The sequence below is a fragment of the Oncorhynchus clarkii genome, chromosome 13, assembly GCF_045791955.1.
Source record: "Oncorhynchus clarkii lewisi isolate Uvic-CL-2024 chromosome 13, UVic_Ocla_1.0, whole genome shotgun sequence".
Lineage (NCBI taxonomy): Eukaryota > Metazoa > Chordata > Actinopteri > Salmoniformes > Salmonidae > Oncorhynchus > Oncorhynchus clarkii.
In genome coordinates, this window is record NC_092159.1 from 956,570 (window position 1) to 980,863 (window position 24,294).

Sequence of the window (24,294 nt, forward strand, 5' to 3'; positions counted from 1 at the left end):
TGTTTCCAATCCCCTTCTCAGACTGTTTCCAATCCCCCTTCTCAGCCTGTTTCCAATCCCCTTCTCAGCCTGTTTCCAATCCCCTTCTCAGCCTGTTTCCAATCCCCTTCTCAGCCTGTTTCCAATCCCCTTCTCAGCCTGTTTCCAATCCCCTTCTCAGCCTGTTTCCAATCCCCTTCTCAGCCTGTTTCCAATCCCCTTCTCAGCCTGTTTCCAATCCCCTTCTCAGCCTGTTTCCAATCCCCTTCTCAGCCTGTTTCCAATCCCCTTCTCAGCCTGTTTCCAATCCCCCTTCTCAGCCTGTTTCCAATCCCCTTCTCAGCCTGTTTCCAATCCCCCTTCTCAGCCTGTTTCCAATCCCCTTCTCAGCCTGTTTCCAATCCCCTTAGACTGTTTCTAATACCTTTCCATACCAGTTTCCAATCCCCTTTCAGCCTGTTTCTAATACATTTTCAAACTAATTCTGGTAGATGTTTTATAAGACTGTTTGACCTGAAATGTTTGCTTATGTGCCACAAATGATTTGCATAACAACAGTGAAGTTCAATAGTGTTTTCAATTAGTGTTTATTCAGGTCTCTCTGTTTAAATAAACCCTCTGTTTGTCTTTGGCAGGAGAAAGATCAGACTCAGAGGAACCAGAGACGTCCAAATCAGCAAAACCACACGACTGCTCCCACTGCGGGAAGAGTTTTACCAAGTTAGGAAACCTGAGAAGACATGAGAGGACACACACAGGAGAGAAACCTCATCACTGCTCCCAGTGTGGGAAGAGTTTTACCCAGTTAGGGAACCTGAAAATACACGAGAGAATACACACAGGAGAGAAGCCCTACGAATGCTCTCAATGTGGAATGAGTTTTACCAAGTTAGGGTACCTGAAATCACACGAGAGAACACACACGGGAGAGAAGCCTTTCCACTGCTCACTGTGCGGGAAGAGTTTTACAGAGTTAGGCAACATGAAAAGGCACGAGCGGACACACACAGGCGAGAAGCCTCATCACTGCTGTCAGTGTGGAAAGACTTTTACAGAGTTGGGGAGCCTGAAAATACATAAGAGAATACACACAGGGGAGAAGCCTTACCGCTGCTCCCTGTGCGGAAAGAGTTTTACAGAGTTAAGCAACCTGAAAAAACATGAGAGGACACACACAGGAGATAAGCCTTTCCACTGCTCCCTGTGTGGAAAGAGTTTTACAGAGTTAGGGAGTCTAAAAATGCATAAGAGAATACACACAGGAGAGAAGCCTCATCACTGTTCTCAGTGCGGAAAGAGTTTTACGAAGTTAGGGAACCTGAAAATGCATGAGAGAATACACACAGGAGAGAAGCCTTACCAATGCTCCCTGTGCTTAAAGAGTTTTGCCTCATTAAGGCAATTGAAAGAACATGAAAGAATCCACACCATAGAGAAACGTTAGCTATGCTCCTAGTATGGAATTGTATATTTTTAACCAGTCAGTTTTAACCAGTCAGTTTTAACCAGTTAGTTTTAACCAGTTAGTTTTAACCAGTTAATTTTAACCAGTTAGGGCACCTGAAAAAACCATGACGTAATACATACAGTGACGATGCCTTACCGCTGTTCCAGTGTAGAAACGAATATAGCACATCAAATATACTTTAAGTTAATGACATTCTATTTTAAAGCTACAATGTGTAACGTTTTTGTGCAAACCTGACACACATTCACACAGAAAACCCCCACAAATAATGATAACCAGTTAGTTGTAACCAGTTAGAAAACACAAATAATGCTCCCACACTTGTCTCATATATTGTACCGCAAAATGTTGTGCTTTTGTTTATGCCACATGAAATCAAGTTGTATAAAATGGACCAAAAAATACATCTATGTTTTTTTTTATTTCAAAATAATAACTGAATATGAAGCAGGCTATGTCAGTGTGAACATATCCGAGTAAAGAACGTCACGCTGCTTACTTAGCCATTACCACTTTCCCCTGATTAGACACATACCTGACTCGAACTCCGGACCTCTGCTTTACAAACACACGTGACCGTCCTCTATCTCTCAAACGTCTCTACTATTCGCGCCACTCAAAAGTTAATAATCGAGTGGCGCGCGATTGGGACACTTACAACTGACGAGTAAGTTTCACACGTTTTCGATGTGCTCCATTCAAGCCCCTCAAAACCTACAAAAGCGACCACAGCGTTGAGCTGAGCACAACTGTACATCCGAGTCACTGTGAAGGACGTCACGTTGCTTACTTCAGGTTTGCCACAAGCTTCATGGAGACTGAAGATTCAGAGCGTAGCGCAGTGTTCTAATGTCGTTTCTCGTCACAAAAGAGGCAACTCCTTGTAATATGTTCCGCTATTCTACGTACTCTTTTGTGCTCCCTGAAAATTTGAGACGTGTCACTTTGCCACATTTTTGATTCCTTGCGTTTTCTCGGTGATATAATGACATTCTATTTTAAAGGGGGGGCAAACCTGACACACATTCACACAGAAATATGCGTTATAGATCTGTCAGTCTCATTGAAAGAAAGTCCAAGAAGCTGTAGATCTGTTCCATGTGTGCAATTTCTATGCTTCCCTGTTTTGAAGTATAGTTTTTGTATCTTTTAATTGGGAATCGAATCAGGGTGTCTGTAGTCCACCAGCTTCAAAACCCCTGAACAATATTTGGTTGTGTAAAATATATTTCTATAGTGGTTTAGATGGTACAATGATTCTCTACACAATGACTGCTTGTCATTGTGAAATTAGACTGAAATGAGGTGAACTACTAGAATTTAGGAGCCAGGAAAATGGCGGAGAGATTTCTGCATAGTGCATCTTTAAGTTGATGTGTGGTACGAATACATTGAAGCGGCATATCAACTTGACATCGTGTTTTTAGGTCCCACTGGGGAGTAGAAGAATGTTTTACCGGGGCTAATTATGGATACAACTCATTATTTCACATGGGGGAGATTTGCGAAGCTAAAAGACCAGCATGCTTCCTGTCATCTAGCTGCTGTCAGAATAACCCACAGCCTACTGGCACAAAACGAGGTAAGAACAAAACATTCATTACATGTAACTATTATTTAAATATGCAGTTGGGTTTCTTTAAAATTAGCTTCCGGTGGTGAATGATGAGCTTCCGGTGGTGAATGATGGGCTTCCGAGTGGCGCAGTGGAATAAGGCACAGCATCTCAGTGCTAGAGGCGTCACTACAGACCCTGGTTCAATTCCAGGCTGAATCATAGCAATTCCAGGCTGTATCTAAGGTACTGCATCTCAGTGCTAGAGTCTAAAACACTATAGACCCTGGTTCGATTCCAGGTTGTATCACAGCAGTCTAAGGCACTGGATCTCAGTGCCAGAGGTGTCACTACAGACCCTGGTTCAATTCCAGGCTGTATCTAAGGCATTTCCAGGCTGTATCTAAGGCGCTGCATCTCAGTGCTAGAGGTGTCACTACAGACACCCTGGTTCGATTCCAGGCTGTATCACAGCGGTCTATGCCACTGCAGCTCAGTGCTGGAGGCATCACTACAGACACCCTGGTTCGATTCCAGGCTGTATCACAGCGGTCTAAGGCACTGTATCTCAGTGCTAGAGGTGTCACTACAGACCATGATTGGATTCCAGGCTGTATCACAACTGACCGTGATTGGGAATGTGGGTCTTTCAGATGATGTTTTTTGCGTGACGTAAAATCTAGTGGACAGCACAGGACCCTTTTTCAGCAACCTGGGTAGCTTGATAGCAAACAGTCTAAACATTGGAGCACTTTACAGTGTCTCTACAGTGTTTTAAACTGTAGATGTACACTACATGGCCAAAAGTATGTGGACACCCCATTCAAATGAGTGGATTTGGCTATTTCAGCCACATCCGTTGCTGACAGGTGTATAAAATAGAGCACACAGCCATGCAATCTCCATAGACAAACATTTTGCAGTAGAATAGCCCGTACTGAAGAGCTCAGTGACTTTCAACGTAGCACCGTCATAGGATGCCACCTTTCCAACAAGTCAGTTCGTCAAATTTCTACCTTGCTAGAGCTGCCCCGGCCAACTGTAAGGGCTGTTATTGTGAAGTGGAAACAGCTAGCGCCTTGCGGTCAGATGCCGAGCAGTTGACATACCAGGCGGTGATGCAGTCAGTCAAGATGCTCTCAAGGGTGCACCTGTATAACGTTTTTTTTGTGTGTGTGTGTTTTTTGTACATTTTTTACCCCTTTTTCTCCCCAATTTCATGGTATCCAGTTAGTTAGTTTAGTCTTGTCCCATCGCTGCAACTCCCGTACCGTCTCAGTAGAGGGGAAGGTCGAGAGCCATGCGTCCTCCGAAACACGGCCCTGCCAAGCCACACTGCTTCTTGACACACTGCTCGCTTAACCCGGAAGCCAGCAGCACCAATGTGTCGGAGGAAACACATTACAACTGGCGCCCACAGGAGTCGCTAGAGGGCGATGGGACAAGGACATCCCGGCTGGCCAAACTCTACCCTAACCCAGACGACGCTGGGCCAATTGTGCACCGACTCATTGGTCTCTCGGGGATCGAACCCAGGCTGTGTGCCCTCTTCACGACTTTGATTAAACCCAGAGGCGCTGTTGTGCCCTCTTCACGACTGGGATTGAACCCAGAGGCGCTGTTGTGCCCTCTTCACGACTGGGATTAAACCCAGAGGCGCTGTTGTGCCCTCTTCACGACTGGGATTAAACCCAGAGGCGCTGTTGTGCCCTCTTCACGACTGGGATTAAACCCAGAGGCGCTGTTGTGCCCTCTTCACGACTTTGATTAAACCCAGAGGCGCTGTTGTGCCCTCTTCACGACTGGGATTAAACCCAGAGGCGCTGTTGTGCCCTCTTCACGACTGGGATTAAACCCAGAGGCGCTGTTGTGCCCTCTTCACGACTGGGATTGAACCCAGAGGCGCTGTTGTGCCCTCTTCACGACTGGGATTGAACCCAGAGGCGCTGTTGTGCCCTCTTCACGACTGGGATTGAACCCAGAGGCGCTGTTGTGCCCTCTTCACGACTGGGATTGAACCCAGAGGCGCTGTTGTGCCCTCTTCACGACTTTGATTGAACCCAGAGGCGCTGTTGTGCCCTCTTCACGACTGGGATTAAACCCAGAGGCGCTGTTGTGCCCTCTTCACGACTGGGATTGAACCCAGAGGCGCTGTTGTGCCCTCTTCACGACTGGGATTAAACCCAGAGGCGCTGTTGTGCCCTCTTCACGACTGGGATTAAACCCAGAGGCGCTGTTGTGCCCTCTTCACGACTGGGATTAAACCCAGAGGCGCTGTTGTGCCCTCTTCACGACTGGGATTAAACCCAGAGGCGCTGTTGTGCCCTCTTCACGACTGGGATTGAACCCAGAGGCGCTGTTGTGCCCTCTTCACGACTGGGATTGAACCCAGAGGCGCTGTTGTGCCCTCTTCACGACTGGGATTAAACCCAGAGGCGCTGTTGTGCCCTCTTCACGACTGGGATTAAACCCAAAGGCGCTGTTGTGCCCTCTTCACGACTGGGATTAAACCCAGAGGCGCTGTTGTGCCCTCTTCACGACTGGGATTAAACCCAGAGGCGCTGTTGTGCCCTCTTCACGACTGGGATTAAACCCAGAGGCGCTGTTGTGCCCTCTTCACGACTGGGATTGAACCCAGAGGCGCTGTTGTGCCCTCTTCACGACTGGGATTAAACCCAGAGGCGCTGTTGTGCCCTCTTCACGACTGGGATTAAACCCAGAGGCGCTGTTGTGCCCTCTTCACGACTGGGATTAAACCCAGAGGCGCTGTTGTGCCCTCTTCACGACTGGGATTAAACCCAGGCTGTTGTGCCCTCTTCACGACTGGGATTAAACCCAGAGGCGCTGTTGTGCCCTCTTCACGACTGGGATTGAACCCAGGCTGTTGTGCCCTCTTCACGACTGGGATTGAACCCAGGCTGTTGTGCCCTCTTCACGACTGGGATTAAACCCAGAGGCGCTGTTGTGCCCTCTTCACGACTGGGATTGAACCCAGAGGCGCTGTTGTGCCCTCTTCACGACTGGGATTGAACCCAGAGGCGCTGTTGTGCCCTCTTCACGACTGGGATTAAACCCAGAGGCGCTGTTGTGCCCTCTTCACGACTGGGATTAAACCCAGAGGCGCTGTTGTGCCCTCTTCACGACTGGGATTGAACCCAGAGGCGCTGTTGTGCCTCTTCACGACTGGGATTGAACCCAGAGGCGCTGTTGTGCCCTCTTCACGACTGGGATTAAACCCAGAGGCGCTGTTGTGCCCTCTTCACGACTGGGATTGAACCCAGAGGCGCTGTTGTGCCCTCTTCACGACTGGGATTGAACCCAGAGGCGCTGTTGTGCCCTCTTCACGACTGGGATTGAACCCAGGCTGTTGTGCCCTTTTCACGACTGTGTTGGTGTTGTCCACCATCAGCTCCTTTGTCTTGCTGACGTCGAGGCAGAGATTGTTGTGCTGGCACCAATAGGCTGTCTCACCGTCATCGGTGATCAGGCCTACCACCGTCACGTCGTTGGCAAACTTAATGATGGCGTTGGAATTGTACACAGCCACGCAGGCGTGGGATAACAGGGAGTAGAGGAGGGGACTAAGCACGCACCCCTGAGGGGCCCCTGTGTTGAGGGTCAGCATGGTGGATGTATTGTTGCCTACCCTCGCCACCTGGGGCCGGTCCGTCAGGAAGTCCAGGATCCAGTTGCAGAGGGAGGTGTTCAGTCCCAGGGTCCTTAGCTTACCATATTTTTACTGTAGATATGCGTTATTTTTCTGCATATGCTTCTATTTTTCAACGCCAAACCTACTACTAGTGTGGCCAACGAGCTCTATTGTTATGTCATCTGACCTTTGTGATCAGCTGACAGTCACTCCTGTTTGCCCTCTCTTTGAGCTGTAGTCTAGAAACTTGCTTACAATGGGATTTGTGGGATTTTGCAGAGAATAAAAGCCATGTGCGAAAAAAAAATGTTTAAATTTGGAGCATTAGCTTATTATAAAGGTGTGTGGTGGGTGGGGTATTGTTTTCCCTTTGAGTCTCCAAAAGTTGGCCCTGCTCCCAAAGTACCATTATCATGTCTCCTGTCCTATGAGGAAATAGTGTGCTGGACCCACGGGTACACAAACATCCTTGACAAGTATAAAGCCATCACTCACCCCCATATTTTCGAATCAATAAGTTCACTTCTCTCTGTTCCAGCGAGCAACCAAAACGGAGAATTGTGAGGCGCTGGACAGAGGAGGCGTACTCAATGCCTCAGGATTGCTTGGCGACAACTGATTGGAATATGTTCAAAGACTCATCCCCTCATCCATTATCATTGAGGAATATACAGTATATATATTCTACAAACCTGCGGCACCCGCAATATTTTTTGCTTTATAAAGACAATACGAAATATGGCCAATTATTTGACCTTGGAAAATGGTTTAAAACCCACATTTAATGCAAATGTTACAAATATAAATAATTGTTTAAGGTTTAGACAATTACTTATCATATATAATGAATAAATACAGGTCATTGACACCTTTCCACTATTACGTGTGGGACTTTTATTTAGAAAATCTTCCAAAATTCCGTGACCCGGAAGTACTTTTTGTGTTGCTAACGGGACGCTGATCTAGTTATCAACCATGGTAGCTTGCTAGCCAATATAGCTAAAACGTTAAAGCTCATTAGACACTTTCAGTGTGTATTAGCCACTGTTTTAAATACATGTATGTTGTATAGCTAGCTAATTGTCGCATTTAATTGAACGTTGCTAGTAGTCAGCTAGCTGGCTGATTAAATTAGCAGTAGCACTTGCCTTGTCATTAATGCTAACTAGCTAGCTAGCATCCCCGACCATGAGCTCACTAAGCTACTCTCCCCCTGCCGAAGAAGAGGAGGTCTGCTGGACGGTGAAAGAGGAGAAGGAAGAGGAGGCTGTCACCGTCAAAAAAGAAGTCGCGGGTGAGGCTGTAACAGTGAAAGAAGAGGAAGAAGCTTTCCGAGTGAAACAGGAAGACGCGAAAGAGCAGGACGCAGATGTTGGAGTGGAGGGGGAGATCACTGTCACATTGGACGAGGTAGACGTGTTTGGAGTGGACGAAGAGAAGACTGGAAATCTGATCAACACCAGTAAGTAGCATCTTAAAAACAGGGCCACAAACTCTGCAGTTGTTGAACTAATGTCTGGTTTTTAAAAAAGAGCACTCTACACTTGAATATGTTGTTGTGTACTTTAGTAATTGTTAAAGCTATAACGAGTGGTGGTCAACCAACAAAACGTTAACGGATTAAATGCTTTACATTCTATTTTTCCAAATGTCTTTCTGTTGTGCTTTGCTCAGTCTACTCTTATACTCGACAACCCATGAGCAAATTATATATATATTTTTAAAACATGTTTTGAAGCGCTACAATCATTAGTGTTTTTATAATCTCAATGGTCAAATCAAATCCAATTTTATTTATATAGCCCTTCGTACATCAGCTGATATCTCAAAGTGCTGTACAGAAACCCAGCCTAAAACCCCAAACAGCAAGCAATGCAGGTGTAGAAGCACGGTGGCTAGGAAAAACTCCCTAGAAAGGCCAAAACCTAGGAAGAAACCTAGAGAGGAACCAGGCTATGTGGGGTGGCCAGTCCTCTTCTGGCTGTGCCGGGTGGAGATTATAACAGAACATGGCCAAGATGTTCAAATGTTCATAAATGACCAGCATGGTCCAATAATAATAAGGCAGAACAGTTGAAACTGGAGCAGCAGCACTGCCAGGTGGACTGGGGACAGCAAGGAGTCATCATGTCAGGTAGTCCTGAGGCATGGTCCCAGGGCTCAGGTCCTCCGAGAGAGAGAAAGAAAGAGAGAAAGAGAGAATTAGAGAGAGCACACTTAAATTCACACAGGACACCGAATAGGACAGGAGAAGTACTCCAGATATAACAAACTGACCCTAGCCCCCCGACACATAAACTACTGCAGCATAAATACTGGAGGCTGAGACAGGAGGGGTCAGGAGACACTGTGGCCCCATCCGAGGACACCCCCAGACAATGGTGTCATTAGGTCCTTCATATTTTAGCTATAAGGTTTAGACAGACTGATCTGATTTAAAATATCTACGATACCACATCATATAACCAGTTATTACAACCAACTCGTGTCTGATTTGCAAATGATGAAGAAAACCGAATCGAGACGAGGATTATTTTTGATCGGGATTAAATGTTGTAAAAGGAACTGGGCCACCAGTTATTTAATTGAGGCAAACAAAAGGCACGACGGCTGTTCTTAGGCGTGTTGCGCAGCGGAGTGCCGGGGAAACAGCCCTAAACACTGTGTTGTTCATTTACAGGTTCTAGTAAAATGGTTATTATTATTATGATCTTGCATGTCTATGTTTTTTCTTCCAGTGGAGATACAGTTGATAAATTACCTGGCTGGGCTGTGAGACAGTGGAGATACAGTTGATAAATTACCTGGCTGGGCTGTGGGACAGTGCAGATACAGTTGATAAATTACCTGGCTGGGCTGTGGGGACAGTGGAGATACAGTTGATAAATTACCTGGCTGGGCTGTGGGGACAGTGGAGATACAGTTGATAAATTACCTGGCTGGGCTGTGAGACAGTGGAGATACAGTTGATAAATTACCTGGCTGGGCTGTGGGGACAGTGGAGATACAGTTGATAAATTACCTGGCTGGGCTGTGGGACAGTGGAGATACAGTGGATGAATTAGCTGGCTGGGCTGTGGGACAATGGAGATACAGTTGATAAATTACCTGGCTGGGCTGTGGGACAGTGGAGATACAGTTGATGAATTACCTGGCTGGGCTGTGAGACAGTGGAGATACAGTTGATAAATTACCTGGCTGAGCTGTGGGACAGTGGATGTACATGGATAATTCAAATGGAACTGTTATTTATTATCATAAAAATAACTAGCACTTGTCAACCAATCAGCACCCAGGATCCAAACTATACTGAAGGATCTAGTCTGGATTAAACCTCATAGGAAGACAGTTTAATCATGTGAAGATTTTTATTCAGGTCTCGCTGTTTAACCAAATACTCTGTTTTTTTCTTTGACAGGAGCGATATCAGACTGTCACTCTGACAGAGGAAAGAGTCCTTCAGGGGAACCTGATCCAGAGACGTCCAAACCAGTGAGGAGACACCACTGCTCCCAGTGTGGAAAGATATTTTCCAGGTTAAAGCACCTGAAAGAACATAAGAGAACGCACACAGGGGAGAAGCCTTATCATTGCTCCCAGTGTGGAATGGGTTTTGGACACTTGGGGTATCTAAAAGTGCATGAAAGAACACACTCTGTAGAGAGGCCTTTTCAATGCTCTCAGTGTGGCCAGAGATTTATCCAGGCATCGCATCTGAAAGAGCATGAGAGAACACACACGGGAGATAAGCCTTTCCAATGTTCTCAGTGTAAAAAGAGTTATACCAAATTAGGGAACCTGAAAATGCATGCGAGAATACACACCGGAGAGAAGCCTTTCCACTGCTCCCTGTGTGAAAAGAGTTTTACCTATTTAGGGATACTGAAAAAGCATGAAATGACGCACACACGAGAGAAACCTTTCCAATGCTCCCAATGTGGGAAGAGTTTGACAGAACACACACAGGAGGGGAGAAGACCTAACGTTGTGAAGACCAGTTAAGGCCCCGGAATAACCACCTCCAAAATGATTAACACCCTTGATAAAGATGTGTTCAAGATCGACAATACAAGTACTGAGCTGAATATTGTATGCTGAAATTGTGTTTTTATACAAATACAATTGCTCAGAGAAAAATATTTTGTTTAACAAGTGAAAAAAACTTGTAACTTTCATTTATTGGCACCCGTAAAGATTCTTGTTCATTAAATAAATAAAATAAAATCTACATTAACATTGTGATGGGACATTTCTCTCTCTGTGTATCAGATTGTATGTTTAGAATAATGCTGCTCTGTAATTACATGTCTTGGTTCGGTTCATGCGAGTGACTGACTGATTGTACACACTGATTGTAGATGGGAGTAAACCATAAGAAATGTAGCAATACGGCCCAGAACATTGTTCTGTGAGACAAAATGAGTATCTCAGCCTCGTGAGGTATCAGTCAGTCACATGCAGGAACCAACGTTAATAATGTAAATCATGCTCATATAACTTGTTTGTGTAGCAGTATATAAGGACTGAAAGGGGAACGCCCTTTTCATCAAGCTCGGATTGAGTTTGTGAACCTCTCCGGGCCGTGATAATAAAGAGTGATTTGTTTAAAATGGACTTCAGGTGTCCCTGGTGTTGAATTTCCACCACAACATTAGAACTTTTTTTAGTTCATGTCTTCCTGTGTCACTGGGGTATAAAAGTTAGGTAACGCATGTAAAAATGTATCTGCCATCACATTGACATGTGAGTCATTTAGCAGACTCTTATCGAGAGCCACTTACAGTAGTGAGTCATTTAGCAGATGCTCATATCCAGAGCCACTTACAGTAGTGAGTCATTTAGCAGACTCTTATCCAGAGCCTCTACAGTAGTGAGTCATTTAGCAGATGCTCATATCCAGAGCCACTTACAGTAGTGAGTCATTTAGCAGACTCTCTTATCCAGAGCCTCTACAGTAGTGAGTCATTTAGCATACTCTCTTATCCAGAGCCTCTACAGTTGTGAGTCATTTAGCAGACTCTATTATCCAGAGCCTCTACAGTAGTGAGTCATTTAGCAGATGCTCAAATCCAGAGCCACTTACAGTAGTGAGTCATTTAGCAGACTCTCTTATCCAGAGCCTCTACAGTAGTGAGTCATTTAGCAGATGCTCATATCCAGAGCCACTTACAGTAGTGAGTCATTTAGCAGACTCTCTTATCCAGAGCCTCTACAGTAGTGAGTAATTTAGCAGATGCTCATATCCAGAGCCACTTACAGTAGTGAGTCATTTAGCAGACTCTCTTATCCAGAGCCTCTACAGTAGTGAGTCATTTAGCATACTCTCTTATCCAGAGCCTCTACAGTTGTGAGTAATTTAGCAGACTATTATCCAGAGCCTCTACAGTAGTGAGTCATTTAGCAGATGCTCATATCCAGAGCCACTTACAGTAGTGAGTGCATGGGGAAGGGCAAATAACTCACAAACGAAAAGAGACAAATGGTTGTTGACCTTCATAAATCATAAAGAATCTCACATTAGAATTTGAATTCCAGAACTTGGTCATCTTAGGGTCTCCGAATCTCCAATTAGACACCACCTACATGCCAGTAGGCTCTTGAGGGGTTGCCAGAAAAAAAACAGCCTTTAGTGAGAGTAACCAACACATGTAAACACCTGGAGCTAAACAGCGTTGGAGCCAGTGGTGAGTTTGGCACTTGGATTGGAAAAAGGTCATATGGTGATATGAAACAAAGATGGAGGTCTTTGGCTAGACACACTAGCGGTGGGTTTGGCATCGAAAGATAGACGAACGCACAGTAAAGAACCTCGTATCTACTGTAGAATATGGTAGGGTATATTTGATGTTATGGGGCTGTTCCGCTTCCACTGGTCCTTAAGGCCTTTGTTACGGTCAACAGCATCATGAATTCTACCAAGTACCAGGAAATGTTTGGCCGAAATCTGGTTTCCTCTGACAGGAGGCTGAAACTTGGCTTCAAATGGATCATCCAGACAGACAATTCTTATTTTATTTAACTAGGCAAGTCAGTTAAGAACAAATTATTATTTACAATGATGGCTTAGGGACAGTGGGTTAACTGCCTTGTTCAGGGGCAGAACGACAGATTTTTATCTTGTCAGCTCAGGGATTTGATCAATCAACCCTCTAACCACTAGGCTGCCTGCCACCCCAAGCACACATCAACATCCACATAGAAATGGTTCATTGACTACAAACCAACATTTTGCAATGGCCATTTCAGTCTCCGGAACGAACTCCATTGAGAACCCGTGACGGATATCAAGGATCTGGGTGGAGTCTGTATGGAGGAACGGTCTAAGATCCCTCCCAGTGTGTTCTAGAACTCATCATACATCAGGTAGGATTCTGTATGGAGGAATGGTCTAAGATTCATCCCAGTGTGTTCTAGAACTCATAAAACATCTGGTAGGATTCTGTATGGAGGAATGGTCTAAGATCCCTCCCAGTGTGTTCTAGAAATCATCGAACATCTGGTAGGATTCTGTATGGAGGAATGGCCCAAGATCCATCCCAGTGTGTTCTAGAACTCATAAAACATCTGGTAGGATTCTGTATGGAGGCATGGTCTAAGATCCCTCCCAGTGTGTTCTAGAACTCAGAAAACATCTGGTAGGATTCTGTATGGAGGAACGGTCTAAGATCCCTCCCAGTGTGTTCTAGAACTCATCATACATCTGGTAGGATTCTGTATGGAGGAATGGTCTAAGATTCATCCCAGTGTGTTCTAGAACTCATAAAACATCTGGTAGGTTTCTGTATGGAGCCATGGTCTAAGATCCCTCCCAGTGTGTTCTAGAACTCAGAAAACATCTGGTAGGATTCTGTATGGAGGCATGGTCTAAGATCCCTCCCAGTGTGTTCTAGAACTCAGAAAACATCTGGTAGGATTCTGTATGGAGGAATGGTCTAAGATCCCTCCCAGTGTGTTCTAGAACTCATTAACATCTGGTAGGATTCTGTATGGAGGAATGGTCTAAGATCCCTCCCAGTGTGTTCTAGAACTCATAAAACATCTGGTAGGATTCTGTATGGAGGAATGGTCTAAGATCCCTCCCAGTGTGTTCTAGAACTCATAAAACATCTGGTAGGATTCTGTATGGAGGAATGGTCTAAGATCCATCTACAATCTCATAAAACATGTATTATAATTTAAAGAAAAAGGCTTAGCGCCATTATTCTTGTCATTAGCATCATCGCTAACAACTACACATAGTGGTAGACAAACGCACTCACTCATGATGGTTGTCATTAGCATCATCGCTAACACTTTAGAGACTGGAAGGACAAAGGGGCATGTGCTCTACACAGGTAGAGTCCTATCTGTCCATGTTGCCTTTGGGTAAGTGGGCACTGCCTTATGGGTCAACACCAACACTCACCTAAATAGCCTATATCCCACTGGGTGAGAGAAATGTTCATTGTTTTTGGGCAGCATTATGTGAGGGTTAATTATTATAAGGAACATACGTTTTCAGGTCACTGTCCATATAGTTTAATATCATTGTGGTGTTAGGAGAGCAGGGCACTGTCCACATAGTTTAATATCATTGTAGTGTTAGGAGAGCAGGGCACTGTCCATATAGTTTAATATCATTGCAGTGTTAGGAGAGCAGGTCACTGTCCACATAGTTTAATATCATTGCAGTGTTAGGAGAGCAGGTCACTGTCCATATAGTTTAATATCATTGCAGTGTTAGGAGAGCAGGGCACTGTCCATATAGTTTAATATCATTGCAGTGTTAGGAGAGCAGGGCACTGTCCATGTAGTTGAATATCATTGCAGTGTTAGGAGAGCAGGTCACTGTCCACATAGTTTAATATCATTGCAGTGTTAGGAGAGCAGGTCACTGTCCATATAGTTTAATATCATTGCAGTGTTAAGAGAGCAGGGCACTGTCCATGTAGTTGAATATCATTGCAGTGTTAGGAGAGCAGGTCACTGTCCACATAGTTTAATATCATTGCAGTGTTAGGAGAGCAGGCCACTGTCCATATAGTTTAATATCATTGCAGTGTTAAGAGAGCAGGGCACTGTCCATGTAGTTGAATATCATTGCAGTGTTAGGAGAGCAGGTCACTGTCCACATAGTTTAATATCATTGCAGTGTTAGGAGAGCAGGCCACTGTCCATATAGTTTAATATCATTGCAGTGTTAGGAGAGCAGGTCACTGTCCATATAGTTTAATATCATTGCAGTGTTAGGAGAGCAGGGCACCGTCCACGTAGTTTAATATCATTGCAGTGTTAGGAGAGCAGGCCACTGTTCATATAGTTTAATATCATTGCAGTGTTAGGAGAGCAGGGCACTGTTCATATAGTTTAATATCATTGCAGTGTTAGGAGAGCAGGCCACTGTCCATATAAACTCAGCAAAAAAAGTCCTCTCACTGTCAACTGCGTTAATTTTCAGCAAACGTAACGTGTAAATATTTGTATGAACATAAGATTCAACAACTGAGACATAAACTGAACAAGTTCCACAGACATGTGACAAACAGAAATTGAATAATGTGTCCTTGAACAAAGAGGGGGTCAAAATCAAAAGTAACAGTCAGTATCTGCTGTGGCCACCAGCTGCATTAAGTACTGCAGTGCATCTCCTCCTCATGGCCTGCACCAGATTTGCCAGTTCTTTCTGTGAGATGTTACCCCACTCTTCCACCAAGGCACCTGCAAGTTCCCGGACATTTCTGGGGGGAATGACCCTAGCCCTCATCCGCCGATGCAACAGGTCCCAGACGTGCTCAATGGGATTGAGATCCGGGCTCTTCGCTGGCCATGGGAGAACACTGACATTCCTATCTTGCAGGAAATCACGCACAGAACGAGCAGTATGGCTGGTGGCATTGTCATGCTGGAGGGTCATGTCAGGATGAGCCTGCAGGAAGGGTACCACATGAGGGAGGAGGATGTCTTCCCTGTAACGCACAGCGTTGAGATTGACTGCAATGACAACAAACTCAGTCCGATGATGCTTTGACACACCACCCCAGACCATGACGGACCCTCCACCTCCAAATCGATCCCGCTCCAGAGTACAGGCCTCGGTGTAACTCTCATTCCTTCGACGATAAACACAAATCCGACCATCACGACTCGTCAGTGAAGAGCACTTTTTGCCAGTCCTGTCTGGTCCAGCGATGGTGGGTTTGTGCCCATAGGCAACGTTGTTGCGGGTGATGTCTGGTGAGGACCTTCCTTACAACAGGTCAACAAGCCTTCAGTCCAGCCTCTCTCAGCCTTTGCGGACAGTCTGAACACTGATGGAGGGATTGTAAATTCCTGGTGTAACTCGGGCAGTTGTTGTTGCCATCCTGTATCTGTCCCGCAGGTGTGATGTTCGGATGTAGCGATCCTGTGCAGGTGTTGTTACACATGATCTGCCACTGTGAGGACGATCAGCTGTCCATCCTGTCTCCCTGTAGCGCTGTCTTACGCGTCTCACAGTACAGACATTGCAATTTATTGCCCTGACCATATCTTCAGTCTTCATGAGTCCTTGCAGCATGCCTAAGGCACGTTCAAGCAGATGAGCAGGGACCCTGGGCATCTTTATTTGGGTGTTTTTCAGAGTCAGTAGAAAGGCCTCTTTAGTGTCCTAAGTTTTCATAACTGTGACCTTAATTGCCTACCACCTGTAAGCTGTTGGTGTCTTACCGACCGTTCCACAGGTGCATGTTCATTAATTGTTTATGGTTCATTGAACAAGCATGGGAAACAGTGTTAAAACCCTTTACAACGAAGATCTGTGTAGTTATTTGATTTTTTACAAATTATCTTTGAAAGACAGGGTCCTGAAAAAGGGAGTTTCTTTTTTTGCTGAGTTTAGATGTATATAATGAACAGACTAGGTCTATACTCTTCCTACATGGTGTAACAATACATTATACAGTTTACAGTACCAGTCAAAAGTTTGGACACACCTACTCATTCCAGGGTTTTTTATTTATTTTTACTATTTTCTACATTGTAGAATAATAGTGAAGACATCAAAACTATGAAATCACACATATGGATTCATATGACATAGACTGACCTGGTGAGTCCAGGTGAAAGATATGGTCCCTTATTGATCTCACCAACATACAGGCAGTTAGGAAGGAAAGCTAAGGCTAGCTTTTTCAAACAGAAATTAGCATCGAATAGCCCCCGCGATATGCAACTTTTCAGGGAGTTTAGGAACCCATATACACAGGCAGTTAGGAAGGAAAGCAAAGGCTAGCTTTTTCAAACAGAAATTTGCATCCTGTTGTACAAACTCCAAAAAGTTCTGGGACACTGTAAAGTCCATGGAGAATAAGAGCACCTTCTCCCAGCTGCCCACTGCTCTGAGGCTAGGAAACACTGTCACCACCGATAAATCCAAGATAATTGAGAATTTCAATAAGCATTTTTCTACGGCTGGACATGCTTTCCACCTGGCTACCCCTACCCTGGCCAACAGCCCTGCACTCCCCACAGCAACTCACCCAAATCTCCCTCACTTCACCTTCACCCAAATCCAGATAGCTGATGTTCTGAAAGAGCTGTAAAATCTGGAAACCTACAAATCAGCTGGGCTAGACAATCTGGACCTCTTTCTAAAATTATCTGCCGAAATTGTTGCAACCCGTATTACTAGCCTATTCAACCTCTCTTTCGTATCGTTTGAGATTCCCAAAGATTGAAAAGCTGCCGCAGTCATCCCCCTCTTCAAAGGGGGAGACACTCTAGACCCAAACTGCTACAGACCTATATCTATTCTACCCTGCCTATCTAAGGTCGTCGAAAGCCAAGTTAACAAACAGATCACCGACCACTTCGAATCACACCGTACCTTCTCCGATATGCAATCTGGTTTCAGAGCTGGTCATGGGTGCACCTCAGCCACGCTCAAGGTCCTAAACGATATCATAACTGCCATCGATAAGAGACATTACTGTGCAGCCCTATTCATTGACCTGGCTAAGGCTTCAACTCTGTCAATCACAACATTCTTATTGGCAGACTCAACAGCCTTGGTTTCTCAAATGATTGCCAACCGTTTTGTCACCAAAGCCCCATATACTACCCACCACTGCGACCTGTATGCTCTCGTTGGCTGGCCCTCGCTTCATACTCGTCGCCAAACCCACTGGCTCCAGGTCATCTACAAGTCTCAGCTAGGTAAAGCCCCACCTTATCTCAGCTCACTGGTCACCATAGCAGCACCCACCCATAGCACGCGCTCCAGCAGGTATATCTCACTGGTCACCCCCAAAGCCAATTCTTCCTTTGGCCGCCTCTCCTTCCAGTTCTCTGCTGCCAATGACTGGAACGAACTGCAAAAAATCTCTGAAGCTGGAGACTCTTACCTCCCTCACTAGCTTTAAGCACCAGCTGTCAGAGCAGCTCACAGATCACTGCACCTGTACATAGCCCATCTGTAAATAGCCCATCCAATCTACCTCATCCCCACACTGTATTTATTTATTTATCTTGCTCCTTTGCACCCCAGTATCTCTACTTGCACATTCATCTTCTGCACACCCTACCATTCCAGTGTTTAATTGCTATATTGTAATTACTTTTCCACCATGGTCTATTTATTATCACTGTATATAGATTTTTCTACTGTATTATTGATTGTATGTTTGTTTATTCCATGTGTAACTCTGTGTTGTATGTGTCGAACTGCTTTGCTTTATCTTGGCCAGGTCGCAGTTGTAAACGAGAACTTGTTCTCAACTGGCCTCCCTGGTTAAATAAAGGTGGGGGGAAAAAAAAATTGTTCTGTGTTCTATGTGTAGTGTGTTCTATGTGTAGTGTGTTCTATGTGTAGTGTGTTTAATGTGTAGTGTGTTCTATGTGTAGTGTGTTCTATGTGTAGTGTGTTCTATGTGTAGTGTGTTCTATGTGTAGTGTGTTCTATGTGTAGTGTGTTCTATGTGTAGTGTGTTCTATGTCTAGTGTGTTCTATGTGTTGTGTGTTCTATGTCTAGTGTGTTCTATGTGTTGTGTGTTCTATGTGTTGTGTGTTCTATGTGTTGTGTGTTTAATGTGTTATATGTGTTCTGTGTGTTCTGTTACCTGGTTAAATAAATGTGATTTATTTTTAATTTTTAAACGTGTTAAATCCACTTCAATCAGTTTATATGATATGGAGGAGACAGGTTAACGGTTAACCTTTTAAACCTGGATTGTGTGTATGCGCCATTCAGAGGGTGAATGGACAAGACAAAAGATGTAATTGCCTTTGAACCGGGTATAGTAGTAGGTGCCAGGCTGGGTTTTTCCAGCTCAACAGTATCAAGAATGGTTCACAACCCAAAGGACATCCAGCCAACTTGACACAACTATGGGAAGCATTGGAGTCAACATAGGCCAGCATCCCTGTAGAAGGCTTTCAACACCTTGTAGTCCATGCCCCGATGAATGGAGGCTGTTCTGAGGGCAAAATGGGGGGGGCTCAACTCAATATTAGGAAGGTGATACTAATGTTTGGTGTACTCAGTGTACAATATGATTTCATGTGGCTTGAAGAAGAAACACATTCTAAGTCAAAAACTCAAGTCGGAACACAGCCTCTCTATTCTCTCATGTGATTTCAGGTCCTCTGCCCGGGAAAATGTCTTTCCGCAATGAGAGCAGTGGTATGTCTTCTCCTCCTCCTCCTTCCCCTCCTGTGTATTTGTATGTTTATCACGATGTATTCTCACATGCAATTTCAGGTTCTTTGAACCAGTAAATCTCTTTCCACACTGGGAGCACTGGAAGGGCTTCTCTCCCGTGTGTATTCTCTCATGTGATTTCAGGTTCCCTAACTGGTTATAAGTCATTCCGCATTGGGAGCATTGGTAAGGCTTCTCTCCGGAGTGTATTCTCTTGTGTGTTTTCAGGTACCCTAACGTAGTAAATCTCTTTCCACACTGAGAGCATTGGCAGGTCTTCCTCCCTGCTGTATGTATTTCTTCATGCTTATTGAGGTACCGTAACCAGGTAAAACTCTTTCCACACTTGGAACATTTAAACGGCCTTTCTGCAGTGTGTGTCCTCTCGTGCTGTTTCAGGTTCCCTAACATGGTAAATCTCTTTCCACACTGGGAGCATGGGTAGGGCTTCTCCCCTGTGTGCGTTCTCTTATGGTGTCTAAGGTGCCCTAACCACCAAAAACTCTTTCCACAGTGGGAGCAGTGATGTTGTCTCGCTGGTTTGGGCGTCTCGGAGTCCGGTGCCACTGAAGAACTCTTCCCGCTGTCAGAGTGAAAATCTGGTCTCTCTCCTGCCAAAGACAAACAGAGTATTTAGCTAAATACTAATCAGAGACCTGAATAAGACCTCCACATGGTAAAACGGTCTTCCAATGAGGTTTAATCTAGACTAGATCCCTCAATAAAATACTGAGTATTTAGTTAAACAGAGACCTGAATGAAACCTACACATGATAAAACTGTCTTCATATGAGGTTTAATCCAGACTGGTAATAACCCGAGGCCAGTTTTCATTTATTTATTTTTTTACTTGGTAGCCAAAAAAATACAAATAATAATACCACTCTAGAACCTTGCTTTCATAGAGGCAGGTTTTTAGCCGATTGACCTTTGACCTCTGTTCTAGGACCACTACCCATGTTTTAGTACTTAGAAATGAAACTATTGTGAACCCGAAAACATTATTATATTGAAATTGTTACACGATTTGTCATTTAGAAGACTCTCTTATCAAAGATCAATTAGGGTTAAGTACCTTGCTCAAGGGCACATTGATATATTTTTCACCTAGTTGTCTCTGGGATTCGAACCAGCAACCTTTTGGTTACTAGCCCAACGCTCTTAACCTGAAGCGAATGATGGACAAGACTCTGTCCAGGACTCTATATTTAATGTTCCCCTCCATCCACAGCGACTGATGGACAAGACTCTGTCCAGGACTCTATATTTAATGTTCCCCTCCATCCACAGCGACTGATGGACAAGACTCTGTCCAGGACTCTATATTTAATGTTCCCCTCCATCCACAGCAACTGATAGACAAGACTCTGTCCAGGACTCTATATTTAATGTTCCACTCCATCCACAGCGACTGATGGACAAGACTCTGTCCAGGACTCTATATTTAATGTTCCCCTCCATCCACAGCGACTGATGGACAAGACTCTGTCCAGGACTCTATATTTAATGTTCCACTTCATCCACAGCGACTGATAGACAAGACTCTATCCAGGACTCTATATTCAATGTTCCACTCCATCCACAGCGACTGATGGACAAGACTCTGTCCAGGACTCTATATTTAATGTTCCACTCCATCCACAGCGACTGATGGACAAGACTCTGTCCAGGACTCTACATGTATCAAACCCATTTTGCTGGTGGCCCCCACTCGTTGCATCTTTAACAATCTCTACAGTACCATCAATACTTTAAACTATTTATTTGAAGTTTTTCTATACATGTTAATATTTGTATCTACTTTTTAAAGTATATACCTGCAGTCAACTTGCGCAATGCATTAGAGAAGATAGAACAGATCGCGTATCTCATGTCACCCGTCACATTATTTTACATTATGAATCTTTAGCGTAGTTCCCCAGAACAGTTGAGCCAGTCACATTATTTTACATTATGAATCTTTAGCGTAGTTCCCCAGAACAGTTGAGCCAGTCACATTATTTTACATTATGAATCTTTAGCGTAGTTCCCCAGAACAGTTGAGCCGGTCACATTATTTTACATTATGAATCTTTAGCGTAGTTCCCCAGAACAGTTGAGCCGGTCACATTATTTTACATTATGAATCTTTAGCGTAGTTCCCCAGAACAGTTGAGCCGGTCACATTATTTTACATTATGAATCTTTAGCGTAGTTCCCCAGAACAGTTGAGCCGGTCACATTATTTTACATTATGAAGCTTTAGCATAGTTCCCCAGAACAGTTGAGCCCGTCACATTATTTTACATTATGAATCTTTAGCGTAGTTCCCCAGAACAGTTGAGCCAGTCACATTATTTTACATTATGAATCTTTAGCATAGTTCCCCAGAACAGTTAAGCCAGTCAAGTGTTTGTTTGTAAATACCAAGGGAGAAAGCGGGGGGCTGGTGAGTCCAGCTGTGTATTGACAGGGGTCCTGTTAAATATATAGAATGATCAGGGACGTGCAACTATAGTGCAACACATTTGGCGGAAAAATAGCTTAATTTCCATCAGATGACAAAAGAAGTTCAATGCTATTTGGCTGGCAGCCACACAAGTAAATGAGCCTACACCTGCATTGCTTGCTGTTTGGGGTTTTAGGCTGGGTTTCTGTACAGCACTTTGAGATATCAGCTGATGTACGAAGGGCTATATAAATACATTTGATTTGGTTTAATAGATTAAACAACAGGGTCGTTCCAGATGAATGAAGTGAGTACCAGTTTAATAGACTAAACAGCTGGGTCGTTCAGTAGAATGCCTGCCCCTTTAGGGTCGTTCCAGATGAATGAAGTGAGTACCAGTTTAATAGACTAAACAGCTGGGTCGTTCAGTAGAATGCCTGCCCCTTTAGGGTCGTTCCAGATGAATGAAGTGAGTACCAGTTTAATAGACTAAACAGCTGGGTCGTTCAGTAGAATGCCTGCCCCTTTAGGGTCGTTCCAGATGGATGAAGTGAGTACCAGTTTAATAGACTAAACAGCAGGGTCGTTCAGTAGAATGCCACTTTAAAACTATACTTTGGTTCCATAACTGCAGACAGAGTTTATGCCCCTGTTTTTAAGATCTTACTTACTGGTGTCAATCAGATCTTCAGTCTCCTCCTCTTCCACTCTAAAGGGTTCTTCCTCTCCTTTCACTAGAACATCCTCTTCTTTCAATGTAATAGCCTCCTCCTCTTCCTCCTTTATTATTTTGAAATCTTCTTCCTCCTCTTCTTCTTTCACTGTGACCTGGTCCTCCTCCTCCTTCACTCTGAACGCTGCATCCTCTTCTTCCTCTCCTTTCACTCTAATATCCTCCTCTTCTTCACCTTCCTCTCCTTTCACTCTAATATCCTCTTCTTCTTTTACGATAATGTTCAGCCCCAGAGCTTCTTTCTCCGTCCAGCAGACCTCTTCTTCAGAAGGTGGGGAGTCGTTTAGTGAACTCATGGTCGGGGACGTTAACTAGGTAGATATAATTAACCTTAGGTTAGTTGCTAATGCTAACTTAGCAAGCCACCTACCCGACAAAAAAACGTAACAGCTTCCTCTTCCTTCTTCTCTTTCACGGGAGCTTCTTTCTCCGTCCAGCAGACCTCCTCTTCTTTAGAAGGTGGGGGAGTACATTACTGAGCTCATGGTCGGGGATGTTAGCTAGCTATATAGCATTAGCTGTTTAGCATTAGCTAAAATAGCTAGCTAACTATGTGGAATAAAACACGTTAACACGTAGACATGTGCGTGTGTTTAAAAAACAAACAGTGTCTAATATACACAGAACGTGTCTCGAATTCGACGATTTCTAGCAAGTTGCCCAAGTTCACCCTTACCAGGCTTGTTGTGAACAAAAGAAGCGTACCGTCCACTGGTTTATACGTCACACAGCATCCCCCGACATAAAATACACACGTTGCCATCTGCTGACTGGAGTGGGTAATGCAGCTGAGGTAAAAAATAGCATATAAAATCACTATTCAACCACACCAAAGAATACATAGATTCGACCCATTTCAAATAAGTAAATATGCTTTCCAAACATGCCAGAAGGCAATCTAAAACAATGTAGTTAGAAGCTCTGGTTGGGCGCTATTAACTAGTGTCTGTGATGAACTGGTAGTCTCTTCTTCAAATCACAAGCAGTTTCCTTTACACATTTTAATTAATACTTTGCCATCCTCTGGGAATATATTACATATTGTTGTATTAGGTTTTCACCCAAATAAATTTGATTCAATGCTGAGTGATGTCGAGGCATAAATGTCAGGTTCAGTGTAGATTTATGAATGTATCTGCAACATACAGTATGTCGTATCATATTACCTTGGTCTACCTTTATAAACGTTTGGTCCAGTGTACATTTATGAATGAAGCATGGTGGTGGCAGCATCATGCTGTGGGGGTGTTAATTATGTCATATAATATTACCTTGGTCTACCTTAATAAATGTTTGGTCCAGTGTTTTTCAGCAGCAGGTACTGGGAGACTAGTCAGGATCGAGGTAAAGATTAACGGAGCAAAGTACAGAAAGATCCTTGATGAAAACCTGCTCCAGAGCGCTCAGGACCTCAGACTGCGCTACACCCGCAATAACATCTGCTAAACACGTGTATGTGACCAATTACATTTGATTTGAAAGTACCGAGTAAAGGGCATGAATACTTATGTAAATGTAATAAATTAGCAAACATTTCCAAAAACCTGTTTTTGCTATGTCATTATGATATGGAGTGTAGATTGATGAATATATATTTGAATAAGGTTGTAACCTAACAAAATGTGGATGTTATGTTCTGTTAATTACTGATGTCCCCTTTAAGGATGGAGCACCCTTGGTCATGCGCAGTGTTGTTCTATGTTATTCTGGTACTAACTAGTTTGAGTAAATGTGAAGCTCCAGTTCAATTGTTTGTATTCCGAGCCTTTCTTATTACATAAATAAGTACTAAGTGTTAAGACACTAACAGTGTAAAAAGTCAAAGG

At 44.1% G+C, this 24,294-nt stretch overlaps 2 protein-coding genes and 1 long non-coding RNA gene across 3 annotated transcripts in view; 2 read left to right on the forward strand and 1 right to left on the reverse strand.

Annotated features, from left to right (window-relative positions):
* The window catches only part of LOC139424174 (zinc finger protein 596-like), a 1,819-nt gene extending 128 nt beyond the window's left edge, over positions 1-1,691 (forward strand). The window contains exon 2 of the mRNA XM_071175857.1: positions 615-1,691. Within this exon, the coding sequence (XP_071031958.1) occupies positions 615-1,423 (809 nt within the window). The 3' untranslated portion in view covers positions 1,424-1,691. The remainder of the gene's footprint in view (positions 1-614) is intronic.
* Positions 1,692-7,599: 5,908 nt separating this feature from the next.
* On the forward strand, positions 7,600-11,262 carry LOC139424272 (uncharacterized). The gene is made up of 2 exons (XR_011635917.1): positions 7,600-8,113; positions 10,070-11,262. It is a non-coding gene; the product is annotated as an uncharacterized lncRNA (long non-coding RNA).
* A 5,342-nt stretch (positions 11,263-16,604) lies between these two features.
* Positions 16,605-23,169, reverse strand: LOC139424270 (zinc finger and SCAN domain-containing protein 21-like). Its single transcript, XM_071175960.1, has 2 exons — positions 22,407-23,169; positions 16,605-19,918 (listed from the first exon to the last, which is right to left on the reverse strand). The coding sequence occupies exons 1-2, from the start codon at positions 22,762-22,764 to the stop codon at positions 19,197-19,199; spliced, it is 1,080 nt and encodes a 359-aa protein (XP_071032061.1). The 5' UTR covers positions 22,765-23,169; the 3' UTR covers positions 16,605-19,196.
* Between the last annotated feature and the right edge of the window lie 1,125 nt (positions 23,170-24,294).

Bases quoted from the DNA above. Each gene is read 5' to 3' on its own strand.
- LOC139424270 (XM_071175960.1), bottom strand. From the start codon at position 22,764: ATGAGTTCACTAAACGACTCCCCACCTTCTGAAGAAGAGGTCTGCTGG. The intron at 19,919-22,406 runs GTAAGTAAGATC...TGTCTTTGGCAG, and splicing joins TGAAGATCTGATTGACACCA to GAGAGAGACCAGATTTTCAC.